Raw genomic sequence first — 20,490 nt, 5'->3', positions numbered from 1 at the left:
TCTTGTTTGAAGCCCTGAGAGGTGGATACCTACCTTGATCTCTTTGCATCAAGTGGGCGTGGTTCCTCTGACTTTAATGAAGCCGTGACAGTACTTTAGTAGGTCCACACGAAACGGAAACTCTATAAACATTATTACAGTTCTGAAAGAAGACTACCTTGTTCTCCTTACGTCAGGTAGGCGTGGTTTCGTTGCTCTCAACGTAGCTGAGGCAATAAATGCTTCGTGACACAATCTGTAACTCACGCTTAATACAGAAAACCTCTATAGATCTTGTGTCAGTCCTGAAACAAAATGGTCTACCTTATTATTTTTATGCATAGTAGGCGTGGCTGAACGCCTGTTGAACTAAAAAGGGTTGCTCCATGGGGCAATATACAATGTCCGCGTCTAATTTAAAACGATATGTAAGTAACGAGATCTTTCTGAATCTTGCCAAAGTCCTGACAGAAGGCTATCCACCTTACTGTTTTAACGTAAAGTAGGCGTGGCTCCACTGTTCTGCATTTCGATCGAGGGAGTGCAGTGTTCCACGAGACAGTCTCTGTTCATGTTTAATTTAGAGCAGCGTAGATTTTGAATCTTGTCAAAATAGTCTTGATGGAAGACCAGACCTTAGCGTAAAGTAGGCGTGGCCTGCCTCGAGTGGGCGTGGTTTAGTTGTTCCTAAAGCACCGAAGAGGTGCTCCCAGGGGAAATTGTTGCTCCCCATGTTTATTTCATAGGTTATATGATTCGAGATGAGAAATTTCTGTTACAGAGGAACATCCGGCCGCGATGCATCACGGGGACGGAAGCTCGTCGCACGTCAGGGCGTGCCCGATCGGTTTTATAATTTTAGTAATAGTTAACGTAATATTTCGATAAGAAGAAACGGGAGCAGCCCTCGAGCGGAAGAGAGAAGAAATACGAGAAAGAGAGAGAGAGAGGGGGCGGGAGGGAGAGAGGAAGCGGAAGGGACACGTACTTACCCGACACGATATTGCAGCGCGATTTCGAACGGTCGCGTTCTTCTGGATAAATATTTGTGCAGGGTAAAACCGAATATTACCTACATTTACATTGAATTTCCGTGACCAAAACAGTTTTCGAATATCAGCACGGCACAATAATCGGTAAGAGCGTAGTATTTTGTTAAGATATATCATCAAGAACGAATAACTTACGACGTCTAAATTTATTGTATTATTTGTAAATAAATTTATTGTATGTACATATCAATAAAACGATTGTCTTTATCTTTCGACTTTGTTTTCTCTCTGTGTCACGAGCGTCACGGCGTTCCATCGCTCTCTTTTTTCTTTTTTTCTTTTTACTACTTTCTCATTATATTTTTCATTCAACCCTGCTTTCAATGTGTTTTTCAAATTTTTTGTACGTTCTTCTTGACAAAGAGCCAAATTGCCACAGATTTCTATATTTTCGGATAGTTATAGATTAATTTATATTCGAAGCAGGTACTGCGAAGCCTAATGTCTACAATGTTCTCGGACGACGTAGAAAATTTTAGCTATTGCCATAAGGGTTAAGCTGCACCGACTATTTTATCGCTAGAGGGTCAAAGGCGGGTATAAATCAAAATTAAAGGTTCTTTTACATTCACTACGAAAAACTTTTCAGCCGATAAACGAAACGTTCGCTTCCGTTCGTATTTTTATCAAATTTGCATGGAGATCCCACAGTCATGGTGTTTGCAATAAAACGAAATCGAGAATCTGTTTTATCGTTTGGTCCCCACGATCGGCTCTCGCGAGCGCGCATTCATCCAGAAAGATTGGCGAAAGAAACGTCGACGCAGCGACGTCGGCACCGCCTAATGACAACGTTAATTACTTCGTCTATCTCGCGGCCATTAATTACACACCGCGGTGCAACTGACTTTTCCAGGAAAAGGTACGTGCCCGCCAACAAGAACCGGTAAAATACGAGCGCGAGTCGGCGAACGTTCTCGAACACCGGCAAACTCGAGAACAAATCCCCCCCTCCCCCGTTCCTTCGTTAACGGAGTTGAAAGTAACGCGATCTCCACGGGCCGGTTGGCAACCGCAAGGAACGAAAAAAAAAAAGAACGCCAAGTTAGCCGTGCTTCTAATTGCTTCGGATTAACTTCGAGTACGTTTAAACCGCGAAGATACTCCTGTTGGCAAAATTAGATACGCCGAAAACGATGTCGGACCAATTCCAGCCTCTTCCAGCGCCCGTTGCCATTTTCTTTTTGCAGCGTTAGCGTGGCGAGCGTTCGCGGTGAAAGCTTCAGCAGTGGACAAAATTAAAAGACGTGGCGAAAGCACAGTCTAACGAATCTTCTTTTCTTGTTATTTTACTGGAAGCGATGTTTCTTCCATTTTCTGGAAGCGAAACTTCTATCTACTCGAATTGATTGATTGAACTCGCAATGTTCAGCCCTTTCGTCCCTGACTATAGAAATTGAAATTTCAACAATTACAGTGTAATGGATATGTAAGTTGGAATAATAATAATAGGTTTTCACCATCAAATTTTTCCTATCACAGTAGGGGTAGGGGGTGGTACCACCTGTGTACCACCAGGGTTTTTACGTGGTGTGGGGCCCGGCGTGGTACAATCATTTCAGTAATTTCAGTAATTTTTTAATCAGGCTGGTACATACATATGTGTACCGCTCGGGACGAAAGGGACAACTGACAAGCTCACAGCAAAAAGAAGTAGATGAAAATGCAACTAGACAACAATATTACATTTCCAAGGAGAAATATAAAAGAAAATGCAAAAGACACTGGTTATTGCCTGGTATAATGATAATTTTTATGTACATCTGTAGAGACTGTAATACAGACCATCATTCTGGAAAATAAAAATTGCCCAACCGTGAGGAACAGCAGTTGAATGGAAATGTATTTCCTTTGTTTTCAAATTTCATAAAGTCCAACGTAATAAAACAAGTACATTTTACTAAATTCTTTTGATGTCTTCAGAGTTTTATACTTCACCTGTTCGCTTCTGTTAGAAACGTATTAAATCCGCAGCCGAGTAGCAACGATTGAATCCTATATTCCGGTAATTTTTCGATTGACCGATAATCTTGTCCGCAGCTGTACCACGATCATTCCGCGAAACAACCCGAAAGCATCGTTGCCGCACCCTCGTCAGCCAATTAACAGAGTCTCGTCGACGGAGATGGTCCGGCGAGGTTTTACAAAATCCGGACGTTTTAGTTTACCAACTATCGACCGGCAACGGTCGAATGGCTGAATGTGCACCGAGGGTAAAATGCAGCGATGCGCTCGCCTCGCGCTGGCTCGTATCAGTTGGCCGCGGTGCATCGGGCGGTATTCAAGTAGTCGATGAAGTCAACTATTTGTGGTTCTCTGAAGCGCGGGATCATAGGTGGAGCCGTCCATGCACGATGCTGTTGTTGTTGCTGCTGCAACTGCTGTTGCTGTTGATGCTGCTGGTGCTGCTGTTGGTTTGCCTTCGACCAACAATTGTTCAGCTTGCCCTTCTTCTTCTCCCGTTTTCGCGGATGCTCTTGCAGCGTCATCGACTTGCCGAACACGAAGAGACAGGGGCCGAGGTAAGGTCGGAAGTCGGGTATGCTCTGCTTGTACGCCAAGCTGAAGCCTCCTGTGTCCGCCGTTGCGTTCACCGGGACGTCCATTATCACTGGAACAAATTCGAAATGCAACGAACGAAGTGGTTCCGACAGTAACTCAATTCAAAGTATTTGGTACGTCGGTCAATGTTTTAACGCTAGGGACCGTCAAAATGACTGATTCCACTATTTTTAATCTACGATTATCGAGATTGTAATGATGCATCCATGAGGAGTTATTCAACAAATTTATTTCTTCGAGTATACAGGCTGTTCGACTACAGGAGGGAGAAAATTCATTTTCTAGTCATTAACAATTCAAAGTCCGCCTGAAATGCGGCAACCCGATCGACAGAGGTGAAAGTTGCGTACGTCATAGCAGTGAGCGACCGTCAAGGCGCAAACCGTCCGATTGGGTGATTCGAGTCGCGCTCCTTAATGACCTAAGTAACGTACACCTCTGTTGGCCGGGTTGCCGCATTTTAGGCGAAGATTAGTCTTGGAGAACCACCCCTTAAATTTTCTCCCACCTGTAATCGAACACCCTGTTATATTATTTAAAAATCGGCTAATACTTGCTATATTCGTACAGTAATTAAAAACGGTCACTCTTAGTACCCCGTAAACCTAGTGTTAATAGAAATCTAATAATAGTGTAAATACAAATATTTCCTCGTCCTTCCCGATGAATATTTTCTAAAAAATGTGCACGCAAACAGCAGCCGCAGTAACTAGTGACATTCAGCAATATTTACTATTGATTATTCGTTTTCACAATTTGACCTGTCTTCCTGATCGCTCATAATTGAAAAGTCACCCACAGCGAAAGGTTAACAGGTCAATTCTTGTATTCCCGAAATATTCTTGCCGTTCGAAATTTCATCCAGCAATTCGCGACGCAAATATCAAGGCTGTTCGGTCCACCCGATAGTCGCTAACTGAACTGCTCAACTGTCAAGGCTGTTCGGGCCGGTAATTCGTTGAAAGAGATGACAAACGAGGGCAGGGAGAAAGGTAGATTAGTTGTCCGTCAGCGTAAACGACGTGGAAAAAGAAAGAAAGCTGGGAGGCTCCCGGGCCGACCTAGATTCGATCAGGGAAAATTAAAGCTATTTCGGTGGGAGTGTCCCGTTGCCGAAAGAGGGACTTCGAAGGTAGCCGAGGCTCGATTCGTATTCCTCTGTCGGACCGGAACAAAGTTGTTTAATCAGAGAGGACCAACGGGAAGGACACGCGACGGCCCACGGTAGTCGATACTCTGTACTCTGTACATATAGCCGATTCTCAAAAGCTTGTTCGAATATTCCGAAGGAGAAACATCGGGGAGAACAGAGGGGGCCGTGCGCTATTCGTTGTCTTGTCCAGCCCGTTCGAGAAACTTTCTCCGGTTCGGACTCTCGGACTATCTCGGCTTCGGCCGCAGTCGCGGCTGCTGATAACTTGGCTTCTGTTTGTGATTCCCTGCGGAGTCCGGTAGTTTGCTAACCTTTAACCAAGCTATGGAGGACACTGGAATAGAGGCGCTTCGTAATTCGGGAGCTGGGCGGGTGCATCCGGGGATTCGTGTTGATCTCGATAAGCCAGACGGAAAGGTCCTCCATCACGACGAAATCGGCGCCGTACAGCTCGAAGCTGCATCGTCTTCTGTCCATGTGCTCCTGGGATGCCAGCATCGTTAGCACGATCGCCTCGGACATCTTCGGGTAGATCCTGTCGTAGTACGGCTCCCCTTCCAGCCCTATTTGCCTGGCGAACGCGAAACGCTCTATCGATCCTTTCCGAAGAAACCGACTCTTATCGATCTTATCGGACGGTGCACTCTGTACACGGTTTAACACGTTGACTGCCACGTCTCCCTGAAATCGGAGACTCGTTTATTCAGATTCAGAATTGTCGAGCTGATGTATTTATTAACCCTTTACGGCCCGGAAGTATTTCAAGTTTACTTGCCACCAGGTCCAAGCGGAACATTGCTAACAAGCGGAAACAAATTCACAGAAGTGACCTGGCACAACGCTTAACGCGTTCATTATGTAAATATGACGACATTAAGAGTGGTAAAAATAATGAAATGATTTTTGCCGCCATATAAGCGACATTGGACCCAGTAAGTAAAAGTGCCATGCCGCTTATATGGCGGCATTGGTCCGTTTAGGGTTAACTCTTTGAGCGTCGTGTCTCTCAGAAATGGGAGACCGAATTATTCGACGATTATTTTTTAGATTTCCGAAGAAATTTTGACGTTACTGTACCTATTCAGTTAGGATCCGCAGAATGCAAAAAACGGTTGAAAGAGCATTGGCGGTGTCATAAATGTTGACTTTTCAATTTTACTTTGATCAATAAATTACTTTGTTGAATTCTTCAGGTTGCTGGGCTGGCAGTCAAAGTGTTAAATGCATGTGTACAGGGTGTTCGACTACAGGTAGGAGAAAATTTCAGGGGTGATTCTCTATGAAAATATAAGACGAAAATGGAGAGAAAAAATTGTGATTTCGGTTTCGGTTTTTAGTTATTAACAATTTGAAATCCGCCTAGAATGCAGCTACCCGGCCAACAGAGGTGTACGTCGCTTACGTCATAGAGGCGCGCGACAGTTACACCTGGCAAGAATTCGGCGTGTAAGCCGTGGGTCATTATTATTGGCTAAAGTGTGTGACGTCAAAGCCTAACGATTGGCTGCGAGCGAGGACCTCCTTTGATAGATGACTGTCCCGCCCCTTTATGACGTAAGACACGCACACCTCTGCTGGGCGGGTTGCCGCACTTTAGGCGAATTTTAGGCGCATTTTTAACTGATAATAACTAAGAAATGAAGCCGAAATCGCAATTTCTTTATTCTTCATTTTCTTCTTATTTTGTCTTGGAGAACCACACCTTAAATTTTCTTCCTGTAGTCAAGCACCCTGAACATACAATCACCTTCGTATGTATTAAAAATTCGAAGAAATGTTTCTGAAAGTATTTTGTATGCAATTCGAACGGTATTAATCAACTTTTCCGGACGGTTTTCAAAATTATCGATGCTTTTTTGAATAATACTATTGCGTACATTGCGGAGCTTGCATTACAAACAACAATCAATTTTTACATGCAAATCCGTCTTCGCTTTTTATGAAGTATTATTCTTCACAAATTGTCGCGACATGCAGATGTACATAAATGTATGTAGCAATATTGTAAGCAACATGTATTGTTGTTCATTGCAGTTTGTACTGAATTGCGTTCTGAAAATTCAAGTTAAATGTGAAATTCATGCTCGACAAATTGCATACAAAATATTTGTTACATCGAAGGAGGTATTTCGGAGGCTAGTTTTGGGTTAATCAACTGTATGCTAACAGGGGTGAGTATACTTATCAGTGAATAAATATGTTATGCGTGCCTTGGTTGACACAGGGGTTAAGGGGATATTCTTCTTGAAATTGAACCTTTTGCCTTGGGATTTTACAAAAATATTTTTTGATGAAAAATACGAGCGTTCGTCTTCGAGTGAAAGTAACTACTTACAAAATGGCGGCACTTCGACACTTGTACTTAAAGAAAATGCAAAGAAAAAAAGAAAAGTCGATTTGTCGAAGATGAAAAACCAGAAGAGAATAGCCCCTTAAATCGGCGAAAGTGTAAGAAGGAAAGTGCATCGGCAGGGGTGGCGTTGAACGCGGGGGTGCCTTTCGACATGGAAGTACACGGGGTCCTGAGCATATTTGCGGACCGGACCTATCAATCTCGAGATCCATCCCCGCGGGCTATCGAGTGTAACGAACGGATAACCGAAACTTCTCCTGTCGGAGGATTTTCAGGGAAGGGGAAAGAGGGGAGTGGACCAAGACGCAGAGAGAGATTACTTTAAATATTCGTTCAGCTTCTCGCAGTCCCATCCTTGATCGCGAACCGATTTTACGACTTCCTCCGAATATCCGCGTTTCCGGCGTCGCCTCCTCTCCTCGTCGTACTTCTCCTGAATGGCGGTATTGCAGATATGAATCGCTTCGTGATAAGTTGAGAAAGTGTACGGCTTCGAGCTGAACCGAAGCAGTCCCTCCCTGATGGAAAGGGATGAAAAAGGATCAAGAGAAATTCCTTGATGGAATCTCCACCCGGCCGAATCTCCGCCGCGAGAGGAAATAGTTTTCCGAAAAATTCGAAAGCGTTTTCTCGCCGAGGATCGCAACGATCGATCCCGAAGAATCACTTTGCGAACGCGATCCGCCGCGATCTCGGACCCGCCTCTCTTTCCTTTATCTATCGCGATTTTTGTTAAGGGCCAATCTTACTTAGGGTTTGCCAATCTTCGAAAACTGTTTTCAACAAAAAAAAAATTGACAGACATTCCTCGAGTACAAGGTAAAATATCCAGAAACTTTGAAAAGCTTCCGCTTGTTGGTTTCCGAGTAAAAAAATCCGAAAGATCGTTTTATCCTCTACCAAATCGGGGCCCATCCCCTTCAAATCCGCTCGGCGGTTCTTCCAATAATTCCACTCGATAAAACTTACTTGAACAACCATATGGTCAGAGGGAAAGTGCTGGTGACCAAGTACCATTGTCTTATATCGAACTTCGTGTCGTGAATCAATAACGGGCGTTCTGAAAAGAAAAGAAGTCCAATAAGAAGAACAGGATTCGCAAAGAAGCCTGTTCAAATAGAAGGATACCTACCGATGTACTTCTGCACGATGAAGTAATCCTTCGGTCTGCATTTTACCTTGCGGAATATGTCTTTTAAGTTATGAGATATGCTTATCCCGGTGCCGCAACAGAGCTCGCTCGGCTTCAGGATCCACATGTTCCTTGTCCCGTTCAGCTCGTACTGCGGGTCCACTTCCTTCAGCTTCGACAGAGTCGATTTCGCTGTCTCGTAATATCTCTGCCAAAGAATACCGATTCGTGTGAACGCGGCGAACAGAGGGCACGATTCAAGAATGTATGGACCTCCGAGGATTAATGAGAGTGTGCACGGTTTCGTTAAATAGAAGACCAGAGAGAAGGGAATTATTCAATTCTCTTTGAAACCTTACGGTACATACTACTCTAAGGGCATCTTAATAAATCGCGATGGCAATTTTAATCGTGAACTAAGAAAGCGCCCTCTCTAACGCAATCTAATCATCTTTTAGATTATTATTTTAGAGGGGATAGGCGAACTGACTAAGATCGTGTAGCTCCGTTCGGCTTAGACCAAGACTTTACTGGACTGGGACCTATGAGTTATGGGTCCATGGAAATATTAGAAATAAGTGTGCAGAATATTAATTTTATAATCATTAGCCGGTGGACTATGCCCCCCCCCCCCCCAGTGGAGGGGATAGGCGAACTGACTAAGATCGTGTAGCTCCGTTCGGCTTAGACCAAGACTTTACCGTAGTAGGTTCCCGGTAGGTAAAGCGTAAAGAGAAAAGAGAGAAGCGAAATAAAGAGAAGAAAGATGAAAGGGGAAATACAGAGGAGGGAAAAGTTGTACTTGTAGATGCTGCCGACTCTTCTCGGAGGTGAAATCGATGCTGCCGCCGTCGTGAACGGCGGTCGTGTAGTCGTCCAAGAAGGAATTCCACTCCTCCTCGGATAGCTCCGCGACAAAGTCTTCATCTATGTTTTGGTGGTTCGCGCAACCAATAAATTCCTCGCAGCGTTTTATGGCGCATTCCAGCCGGCTCATCGGAATCGTACGTTGGCCGGGCTCGCTGGCGAACTCCCGCTCGTCTTGCATTCTTTGGACGAACCACTTCAACAGGCCCGCGGCGGCGGTCACTCGGAAATCCTCGAGGAAAGCTTTCGGCTCTCTGCTCAGGTTGTAACTCCGCGGGAACAGAACGCTCGACACGTCTTTCTCGTTCAGCCAATGCGACTCTTCCAGCACGCGAGCCATTCCTAACTACACTAGTATACCCGTGTTAGCGCACTTTTACCGATCGCGCGAGCCCTTCAATCCACCTTCGCCGTACGCTATCCGACTCCGATCTCTCGTGGGAACGTTCGCTAAACAGTTGGATCGTACATTTTACGGCCGAATCGGCTTAAATTCGAATCACGAAACGCCCTTCGCGTTATCGATACAGTCAAAGATATTGTACGGCGAGGGGTTAACGACCGCAAACACGTATCACGATTTCTAGTTCCACGATGACTCGCACATTTGTTCACAGGAAACTCTTGGATCGATTTGTCCGAGTTGCGTTACTAAATGTTTTCGTATCTAATCAATTGCTGAACGTTCAAGTGCGATAAATACAATGGATTTCGTGTAGATGAAACGGAGGTCACGAGAATATTCTAAAGCGAGAGGCTGTCGAAAGAAAATGGACATTGAAAAATGGATGAATCTATACAGTGATTTCTCTATATATGTCGCCAAGGCCTGGATGACAAACGACGCGGAACTATCCCCACTACCGCGGGGTATAGCCCGTGAGGGTCCTGGACGATACACGTCGCTGGCAAGACCCGTGTTGTTGACATACATCGAGAATTCACTGTATTCGGTTTACATTCGGAAAAATATGCGAAGAAATATGCGAGTACGTGAGGGAGAGCTTGACCAGCGTTAACCTTGGAGGTGTAAACGGAGGGTTTCTGGTATCGGTTCAGCAGGGTGTTACTGCCAAGGCCCCGGTGCCAGTCGACGAAGTCGTTTCGGCAGTCCCATATAAAATCCGGCGTTTTGTGACGTAGTAAAGCGAAAATCACCGCTTTCTCGTTTAACGTTCCATCCGGCATGGTCAGATCGCCCAACGATCTCGCTTCCAGGCTGGCCATGCTACCTAAAGATCGTGCAGAATTTTTTGCAATATCGCGAAAGTCCGCTGCGGCACCGGTGGCTGCGGCACGACGCGGATCTCTCGGAGCTCAGAATGCTTCTCGGTTTATTTAGACGTTTCCCCGCCGGTGTGTTTACGCGGTTAATGTTTAATTAAAGAAAACAGAGGACGGAACGCGAAACCGCGAAAAAAAATTTAATCAAGAGAGCCAACGGTACTAACCGTAAGGCAGGTTTCTTGTTTTTGTGGCTTCGTATTTCTGCACCCAACCACGACGCTCCAGAGCATCCTTCAGTTTTGGCAGCTCGCCGCGAATCAAAAATATTTTGTGTCTCTGGAAAACGGGTCATTCACCTTTCTCTGTCCAGCGGAATTTACGCGAGGCAACAAAAATATTTTGACGCCGCACGATTCCGATATTGTCATGCATTTTTACGCGTATAGACAGTAGAGACCGAATCTTTTGGACGCGTATCGTGTTACGTCGGCGGTACACTGCGGATTTTATAAGATTTATTTTATAAATCGATCAAAACCAAGTATAATCAGGAAAAACATTTAAAGGATTTCATTAAAATTCTTAAGCAAGGAATTTATATTCCAGGAGTACTAGCCTATAAGTATAATGCAGACAATTTTTCGTTTGAACAATCTATCTCTGTTTATACTTTACCGTCGGTGAATTAAAACAGTTTAGTCACTGGTTGATAATAGTGTCGATTTCATTCACACAGCTTCTAAATGTCGTATACGGGGTGTTCGACTAAAGGTGGGAGAAAATTTAAGGGGTGGTTCTCCGATACAGTATAAGACAAAAATGGAGAATAAAAAAATTACGATTTCGGATTAATTTTTTAGTTATTAACCATTCAAAATCCGCCTAAAATGCGGCAACCTGATCAACAGAGGTGTGCGTACCGTCCGATTGAGTCATACTACACGCATTTTCGGTCCAAGCCGAATCATTGGCTAAAGTGTGTGACGTCAAAGCCTAACCATTGGGTGCGAGCGAGGACCCCCTCTCAAAAGGGACTGTCATGCGCCATAATGACGTAAGCAACGTACCCCTCTCTGTTCGTCGGGTTGCCGCATTTTAGGCGGATTTTTCATTGATAATAACTCAAACATGGAGCCGAAATCGTACTTTTTTAATTCTTCATTTTCGTCTTGTATCGACTTAGAGAAGCACTCCTTAAATTTCCTCCCACCTGTAGCCGAACGCCCTGTACAAAAATGAAAAATCAATTCTTTGGAAACCTATCATTGAACGATTGTCAAAGTTGAGGAAAATGCTTTCATTGGAAGTGATTAAATAAATGCAATGCAAATAGACGCAGCCTTGTCATTTTTCATGAGATGAAAAGTTCCAGGCGGCTTTCGGTGCTAGGTGCAGGTTTAGCGTCGAGGGGGTTAAAGGGAACGCGCTTCTTCGGCGAGACAAGGATTAAAGGGTTAAAGGAAATATACTTGTTCGCCGAGAGGAGGATTAAAGGTGTCTGAAGGCTGCGGTACCTTGACAGCCCTGTTGACGGTCGCCTTAATTTTCTCGTAGCACTCTCTCCTCATCCAGTGGGCTTTGCAACATTCGGTGTCTTTGATGACGACTCTCCTGTAGTTGGTGTTCCCGCCATGGTGGTTGCTGTTCCCGTCAAAATCCGTCTCCCGATGGCAGCAGGAACACGAGTCCATGTACGATTTCGGGAACGCGCCGCAGTCGAGCTGCGGCAAGCTGTTAACAACGCTGATCTCATTGTCGTCCGACCCCGCCATCGGACATTTGTCCCTCGTTTTGTCGGGGTCCGCGCGATTGTACGGATTCACGGAGCTCTCCTTCTTTTCCAGTCTGGCCAAAGGCCCGGTCGGTTTGCAGCCAGATTGGTTCGCTTTGGTCTCGCTCGTCGATTCCATCGTCTCAACGTGTCCCCTGATCGTCGCCGAAAGTGAAACGCTCGAATTTATGGAACGGCGCGCCGCTGCAACGCTGAGCACCGCTGTTCGGTCAAATCGGTGCACAATATTAACGTCATATCACTGGACAATGCAAAATAAAAAATGCTTCCATCGATTACATTGATTGAAACGCGGGAGCGAAATAAAAATTTATTTCTCGTTTCAATCATTTTATCAAGTCGAAACCAATACGCTGAAATCTTTTTAACTCTTTGCACTCGAAGCTATTTTAACTCCAAAATGAAACATCTCTTCTGACCTAGAGTATTGCCCTTCTATACATTTTTTTTTCATTTTATACACGCTAACGTGGTGCAACTTACTCGTACAATACCGAAATGTTTAGTAAGTACAAACAAATTTAATAATGTAAAAAATACAGACACCATTCGAGTGCTAAGGGTTAATATGTCCACCCATTTCTGTCATAAACGCATAAAATCCGCAGTCTACAAATCACTATGCGTTCATGAAAAAAAAAGAGTAGAAGCAATTTAAAGCAAGGAAAACATTGGGAGAATTTCGGAGCATCGATGTACTATTTTTGCAACTTCTACAGAAAGCTGAGTTTGATAGAATAATCGAGCTGATGTTGTTGATTTTGAAAAACCATGAGGAACGATGCTCGCAAAGTTTTGGCACGATGGTTTTCCGTAATTGCGAGGCTCGAAACACTATCTTAATCGAACAAGAGCGTTTCCGTAGCTCCGCTCGTATGCTTATGCATATTAGCGTAAGAAAAGTTGGATCGAGCAAGGCGCTTTTGGCGCGGCAAATATTTATCGATGTCCCAGGACTTTGAACGGCTGATGAACGAAGCGGTAAAAGCTAAATCGATCAGCCGGGTTGTTTAACCAGCTCGCCTTATTGTCCGCGGCGAGCTTCCTAATCTCCTAAGTAATTAACCTTTTATGGAACGAACTTTGGGGGAACTCCGGCTCGCCGGCAAAAAGGACCGCATTAATTTGACTGGCGGGGTTTATACTGTCCCTTAATCGCGTAACACGCTAAAATGATTAAGGTTAGCTTAACGGGGTTCGTCGAGAGACACCGGTTAACAGCGTTACATTCGATTTCGTTCCACGGTTAGGACGAACGTTAAAAATTTTCCGTTAATTTTCCGCGGATGCGGGACCGGTTGGAATTTTTGGAAAAATCGCTCCGCAGGAATACTTGCCATTGTCATCGCGACGAACAATTCGTGAAATGCGAGGTTCGTTTCATGGTAGGCGGAACACCGACGTCCGAGCCGTTCTAGCGTGCGTGGGAATGTTTCGCGGGACTTGCTGGGAATCGCCTGGACATGCACTTTTCCAAAGTTTTCCCGTGGGAGAGAGGCCCTGGTCCTGGGGAAAGTTTCGTCAGTTTGCGGGTTTGATTAGAAGCTTTCTTCATCGAGCGTCGCGACGCTCGGTGAAAGCCTTCCCCGGGAGCCCCGAGACACACGTTTCAAACCCCAAAATTTATTTCATGGTTCTCTTAATCCGAATGGTCGAGTTGGCCGAAAGTCACCGGTGGTCCCTGACGTTTATAGGACGGACATGTTGCTTTTTGCCCGATCGTCCGCTTTTTTTTTTTCGTTTTCCACGGCCGACGAAAGACGGCGAAACGCGAGCCACGTGCGAACGCGCACGTTCGCTCGCGCAATTCCCGGCCCGTTCAAAACATTTCGAATCGACTTCTGTCGATGTCGCAACGGCAACAACCAAATTTCTGCTTGTATGTCCGAAGCGTTTTTACAACAGCCTTTTTAATTGAACGGCGAGAGTTGCCAGAATCCAAAGCTTCGTTGTTCGAAACGACATGGAATACAGCGATATTGCGTCTTTGTTAAAATACAGCAATTCTTTTTTTTTTGGAAATATCAATTCTCCTGGATTTTCTACGTTTGAAACGACAGGAAAAAAGTAGATAAAGCGTATTGTTAGAGAGCTTGAATTTCTATTCAATCAGCAAGCTAACATCTGTTTTCCAACTGTTTTCGTATCGATGAAAATGATTTTATATCGAATTAACGTGCAATGTAGTCACATATGACTGACAGTGATTTTTCACTGGGTTTAGAAATTCATTTCTATTATAATTTTATTGGAGTCTTTCGAATTCAAAAGGGTTAAGACAGCATCCCGTATAATACATTTTAAATTTCTAGTTTTGGTTCCATTAATTAAATTACTCTGATTTTTTTTTATATATCGTTTATTTTAAAGTGGTCGCATTAACGGCTAGGCCATTAGCGACCACATGGTTCGCAATCGAATATAGAAGAGAAGGTGATTTAGTAATTTCTAAAGTTTCTAAAGTGGATTTTGCGACATAACTCCTTCGATTTTGTGTTATTCGAGCCGAACGGTCGATGTCGACTGTGTAAACGGTGCATAAGCGTTACAGGAAATCTGTTGTATTTAACGGGAAGCACGGGACCGGCACAGGAAGGGTGGAAATCGTGTCAGCGAATCGTACTTTCGATCCAGGCTCGCTGCAGCAACGGAGCGAGTTAACTAGCTAAGTAACCGCGCCCACTGCACTCTCTAATCACCAAAGGCACCGGGAATGCTTTTAAACTTTCCATCCACAATTACGTCCTCCTTCTCGCAGAGGCTCTCCTATTAGACCTTTCATCATTTTAATTATCACGGAACTGTTTGAAATGTACGCATCGATTTAACTCTGAAGAGAACGTTCAACTCGGTCGGTTTAAACGTTGGAACACGGCGTTACACGTGGAACCTGCTCCTCCCGACATTTCATTTTTCAACCGCTTGCGTCCGAGCGACAGTCCTGCATATTACATGATTCTATGGATAATCGTGTACGTAGTCGGACAGATGATCGTACGAATAGTCAGTCGATGGATAATTAATATGGACAGCAGCGGCGGCTCGTCGCCAAAATTAGTGGGGGTGCTGCGCCCAGAAAATTTCAGCTTCCAATGCGCGCATGCGCACGACACTCAATCACCACACCGCTGGAACTGTGAAGCGCCACACAAAGATTTTTTATTATATTTAACGTTATCGATAATATCCCGTGGAAATAGGGGGTGCTGCAGTTCCACGATGCCTATACGCGAAAATATTGTTATACAGTGATTTTTCTGTATATGTCGCCAAGACCTGGATGGTAAACGTCGCGGAATCGTCCCCACTGCCGCGCGGCATAATCCTTGAGGGGCCACGGAGCTCAGGAGGCCTAAATGTCTCCTGGACGATACAGGACGCTGGCAAGGCCCTTGTTGACATATATCGAGAATTCACTGTACCGGTTCTTACTGGAACGAAATCACAGCCGCGGTGAAAGGCGTGAACGAGACGGCACAGTGCGGTGGTTTAACTATCGCAAACAAGGATGATTGTACCAAAGATAATAAGCGCTAAAACTGCAAATCAACTTAGGAATTTAAGAGATCCCGTTTAGGCGATTGCGTCTAATACCGAGGGATTTATTGGTGTCTTAGGACGTCAAGAATTTAGCCGATACGCTGAAACTGTTGGTGTCGGCTCGCGATTCTTCGGCTCTATCTGTGTACGGTGCAAAAACTATGACAGCTCTCTGGGATTCTTCGCAGACGCAATCTGGCCGTGACACGTGGCAAGATATCGATATACGTTTCGTAATAGATCAACAAAACTGTGGATTGGATCGCGACATTTTTCAAGGAAATTGTTCGACGACACGAGTCCCTATTGTGGTAGAACAAATGTTTAAATGAAACTTTTGCACCAAAGCTAACAACGACTTATCGGAACAAGTATCGAGAAGATAAAAATCGGACATTAAGCGACGAAAGGAAATGTAAACGGTTGTAGAGAGGTTAAATACCAGTCGAAAGGGAACATTTCTTAAGGTTCGGGACGGTGGACAGGGAACAAGGGGGAAAGAGCAGGGCGGAGCGGAGCGGAGCAGAGCAGAGCGGAGCAGAGAGTTCTCGAAGCGAAATGCGGGGAAACGAGGGTGCAGCACCGCCTTTCGCAGCGCCATGAACTTAACCGGGAAACTTCCTAACTTGTTTCTTCGTTGAAAATGCATCGTATAAGATCTACAATCCTCGGGATACAAGCACGAAAGTACTCCGACGCTTTCAAACGAGATTACCTTGTAATAAGATTTATACAACTGCGAGTCCATTTTGGTTATGGCGCAGTGCGCCATGGTTACCTTCGGCTAGAAGTTACAGGTCGCGATACAGCCGAATCTCCCATAACGTGCGCCGCTTCCTATGGCTTTTTCCTTCTCTCGTGATTATGTCCGATATCCGCGCAACCTCTGTATTTCATTTTACATTCGTTTTTGCGAGTCGAGCAACAAATTTCGAAAGAAATCCCCGGTCATATCTTTATGCGAAATCGAAATTTTCAAACGCAACGGTAGGACACAGAAAAGTTCAAATGAAAATGTACTCGCTCCTTTAATAATAACTAGACTGCGGATCTTTATGCGAAATGAAAAATGTTTGCGTCGATTTGCAAGACGCAGGAGCGAAATACAAATTTATTTCTTCTTTTAATTATTTTATTCAGTCGAAAGCAATACGCTTAAATCTTTTCAATATGTCCACTGCTTTCAATTGTGGTTACCCATTTTTGTCATAAATGCATAAAATCCGCAGTCTAATAATAACATCCTAAAGTTGAGATTCGCGCAAGGTCTGTCGCCTATCGATTATACTTTTCGCGCGAATAGGTCCGCAGTCTGTAATAACATAAAAATTTGGCAGTCTACGATAGCAATAAATATATACGATATACACTCCCGCTCATAAGTCTTATCTGGTATTTCGTATAGATTATGAACCTTTCACTGTATTAACTACATAATATAAATATCCTCATATGTTCAGTAATCATTACAACTTCGGTGAAATAATTCATTAAAAATTATGAAATAGCCATCCCAATCACCAGATTTGAACCCCATAGAAAAATTATGGGATGACCTGGACAGACAGGTGCAGAAATTTTGCCCTACTTCGAAAACACATTTATGGAATATTTTGGAACGAGAATGGAATAATATGACAACCGAAAGTATGGAAAAATTGATCAGGCGGATGCGAAGAATAGTGAAGAATAGTAATAAAGAAACGTGGCGGAAAAGATGAAAAGAAAATATAAATATTTTTTTTACTTCTTGGTAAGAATTTTGATACATGGGTCCGCATCCTTTCCTTGACATGTGAGCCTTCAAATAAGTAAAAATTTGTTCGCATCCTTCAACGATTGTTTCATTTTTACAGAGTTCAATATGACCAACTATCCTGAGAGGCTTATGAGCGGGAATGTACGATTCGTCGATAGGATTTCAATTACGATTGAAATTGTACCTCTCCTGGAGTTTATGGCGATCTAAAAACTTTATGGAATCGCATGACCCAGTTATTAAACGCTGTATAAAATCATGCTTAATGAACGCTATGGAACAGTGGCAAAAATATCTGTGCAGGAAAAACTTGTCCGATCGAAAAAATATTCACGGCATTGTTTACGATCGCGCGCATTCTTTCGACAGCGCTTCCGCCAGTCGCGTAGCGTTATTTTCGAAGTTTTTCCAAAAATTATTACTATTTGCCCGCACATGCAGCGCGTTCCGTTGAATGAGCATTTCGCTGAAATATTTAAAAGGTCCTTTACCAACGTAGTCCTTATCGATATCGATCCATAATATACATAATACAATCATCTACAAACATGTTCTTCGCATTTAGCGGAAAGCCTTCATACTGTATTGGTTTACTCTGCAAGAAAAACTCGGATGGAACCCGTCTGCTGATAAGTACCGTTATATAAGACTAACATGAAGATCAATTAGGTAATCTCCGTTCTGTGATGAGTCGCGTATCTAAGAAACCGGTTAAACCTATTGACTGATTGCTTCGAAATGTGAAACGTTTATGACGGTGTTATTTACGAAAACAAACACGAAAATAAAATAAATATTCCGTTCTCGAATAGAATCGACGAAACTTGTACTTTCTTTATTTCGATTCAACGAAGCAGAACTTGTCTGCGACCCGTTTCAGTAATTGTAAAATAAAAGACCAGTCCTGTTCGACGGTGCAGGAACCGTTCAAGGCTCCCAGAATCGTCGCAAGCAGCGTGGAATCGTAAAATTGGAAAGACACATGTCGCCGGTTAATGGAGAAGAAGGAATTCTCTGTACACACGGGCATTTCCATTTTTCTTGTGAAGCTGCACGCGTAATCAGCGACGCGGCGCGGCGCGGCGCAGAGCGACACGTATTGTCGTGTGCGACGCGCGGCCAAAAATTTTATTCAGATCCGTTCCCTTTGTAGGGATATTTCTCAAAGAGAAAACGTACCGTGCTACAGATTGCAGCGTCGCGTCGAAGAGAGCTTTCGCACTCTTGCTCGCACTCGCGCCAAATGTTATATCGCTAAAGGGACCTTTGTGCAATTTAAAGCAAAGTCATGTATTGCGTAGATTCTTCTTTGAGAACTATTTTTCCGGGGGATCTGCTCTACTTCGCGTATACTGTTGCTCCACTTCGAACCTAACAACGTACACGAATTCAAACCCGGCCGGCAAACTTTTCGCATGCTGGTGCATGCTGCATGCTGCATGCTGCAACGCCGCCTACTGTCCCCGCGCATTGTCGCAGCTACGCAGAGCTTTCACAGCTTTTCGCGCGTTCAACCACCGTCGACTTTTGTGTCGCCCTTTTCACATCTGCCCCGTCGAAATTGTTGGATTAACTTCCCCATCACCGAGAAACCTTTTACGGGTTTTTGGGGAAACCGATGGCACCAGCCCCGCTGCCGTTGCTCGAAAATCGCTGGTTCCAGTCGCAGCTAGATGATTCTACTGTTCCGTTTAACAAAAGCTTTAGAACACTCGGATCTTTGCCGAGAAAAATCGGTAATTAGTAGACTGCGGATTTTATGCATTTATGACAAAAATTGGTAGGCACAATTTGAAGCAGTGGACATACTAAAAAGATTTAAAGGCACCAGCGTATTGGTTTTAGCTTAATAAAATAATTCAAAGAAGAAAGACATTTTTATTCTGATCCTGGGTCTTGCAATCAATGAACATATATTTTATTTTGCATAAATATCCGCAGTCCAGTGATTAGACTTTACGTTCTTTCGTACACGTCTCTTTTCAATTTCATTGTTGTAGCATTTTTTGTTTAATCAACCCTTTGCGCTTGATTATCCCCTCCGAGACACCAATAAAAATTATTTATTGTACACTCGATTTCATACGGACAAAGTGAAAAAGACGGTGTTTTTGTGGTTGTTCGGCTAAAAGAGTTAGACATTGTTGCAGCAGCGAGTTTGTCGCATATAAGAAATATTCATGCTCGAAATGTTTAGAGCCGTTCGTTGCCGAGACCGTTCTCGCACGAAATGGTAGACTCCGGGTACTCGTCGGATCCCGAAAGTTTTGACAGTGAGAAATCAACGTTCAGCCATGAAATTCCGCTATCGATGGATCCGGCTGCTAGGAATACGAATAGCTAATCAAGGCCCAAGCCCGTAATTCCGTTTCCTTTCGCAGTTATAGAACAGGTATGGAGTTCTTGAGTAAATTCCTGAGATTTGTCCGATTCGACAAAGTTTCGGCGTTACCGAGTTTACATTGTGGTCACGTATTTGAAACACGTGATCGGTTCATCGCCACTGCGGTAATGAGCGTTCTCGGAAGCAACGTTCATACTTTAAAACCTCCGACCGTTTTTACCATCTTTTTTCTTTTTTTTTTTTATTTTGTTACACTCGTGCATCGAGCCACGTCGTTCGTAATCTTTATCCTTTTATTGCGCATGCAAATTTCTAAAATACAAAGGCAACGTCTATATTGTCAGCGTATTAACCCACCAGTAAACGAACGAAAGTTTCTATTTGCTCCGGTTTTTATAAAACAGCTCGTGAAAATAAAAATTTACATGAAAATCAGCGGCGCAGAGTTGATAATATACCGTCGATCCTCATGCAAATATTCATAGATTATTTTCTGTGTACCGGGATAAGGGAAAAATTTGCTTCGAAGACTAAAGGATCACTTTTACCGTGAAACGATGCAATTTATTAACCTTTATCATTCAGGAATCGTGAAGAAAAGAATCCTATTTTGTCTTTATTTAATGTAATTTTTACACGTACGCTATACATCTTTTATATTTAATTCTGTTCGAACTTGTGTGCTCTGTTTCTATGGGAATTTTATGGGAAGAAATGATGCTACAGTAAC

The 20,490-nt window shown here is 43.8% G+C and overlaps 2 protein-coding genes across 4 annotated transcripts in view; one reads left to right on the top strand and one right to left on the bottom strand.

Annotated features, from left to right (window-relative positions):
- LOC143355535 (zwei Ig domain protein zig-8) overlaps positions 1–1,238 on the top strand; it is a 44,972-nt gene extending 43,734 nt beyond the window's left edge. Inside the window, exon 6 of the mRNA XM_076790427.1 lies at positions 761–1,238. Coding sequence (XP_076646542.1) covers positions 761–867 — 107 coding nt within the window. The 3' untranslated portion in view covers positions 868–1,238. The remainder of the gene's footprint in view (positions 1–760) is intronic.
- Positions 1,239–2,719: 1,481 nt separating this feature from the next.
- The window catches only part of LOC143355414 (tubulin glycylase 3A), a 55,970-nt gene continuing 38,199 nt past the window's right edge, over positions 2,720–20,490 (bottom strand). For 2 of the 3 annotated variants that reach the window (XM_076790200.1, XM_076790201.1), the window contains exons 2-10: positions 11,840–12,318; positions 10,550–10,661; positions 10,119–10,330; positions 9,034–9,444; positions 8,232–8,439; positions 8,069–8,159; positions 7,420–7,617; positions 5,058–5,317; positions 2,720–3,642 (exon numbers count right to left, since the gene is read on the bottom strand). In XM_076790200.1, the coding sequence (XP_076646315.1) occupies positions 3,284–3,642; positions 5,058–5,317; positions 7,420–7,617; positions 8,069–8,159; positions 8,232–8,439; positions 9,034–9,444; positions 10,119–10,330; positions 10,550–10,661; positions 11,840–12,235 (2,247 nt within the window). In that variant the 5' untranslated portion in view covers positions 12,236–12,318 and the 3' untranslated portion in view covers positions 2,720–3,283. Of the gene's footprint in view, positions 3,643–5,057; positions 5,318–7,419; positions 7,618–8,068; positions 8,160–8,231; positions 8,440–9,033; positions 9,445–10,118; positions 10,331–10,549; positions 10,662–11,839; positions 12,405–20,490 lie in introns of those variants that run through there. The other variant, XM_076790199.1, reaches the window with a different exon arrangement.

This window comes from Halictus rubicundus, chromosome 7 (genome assembly GCF_050948215.1).
Source record: "Halictus rubicundus isolate RS-2024b chromosome 7, iyHalRubi1_principal, whole genome shotgun sequence".
Lineage (NCBI taxonomy): Eukaryota > Metazoa > Arthropoda > Insecta > Hymenoptera > Halictidae > Halictus > Halictus rubicundus.
This window is presented reverse-complemented; position numbering and strand designations above follow the sequence as displayed.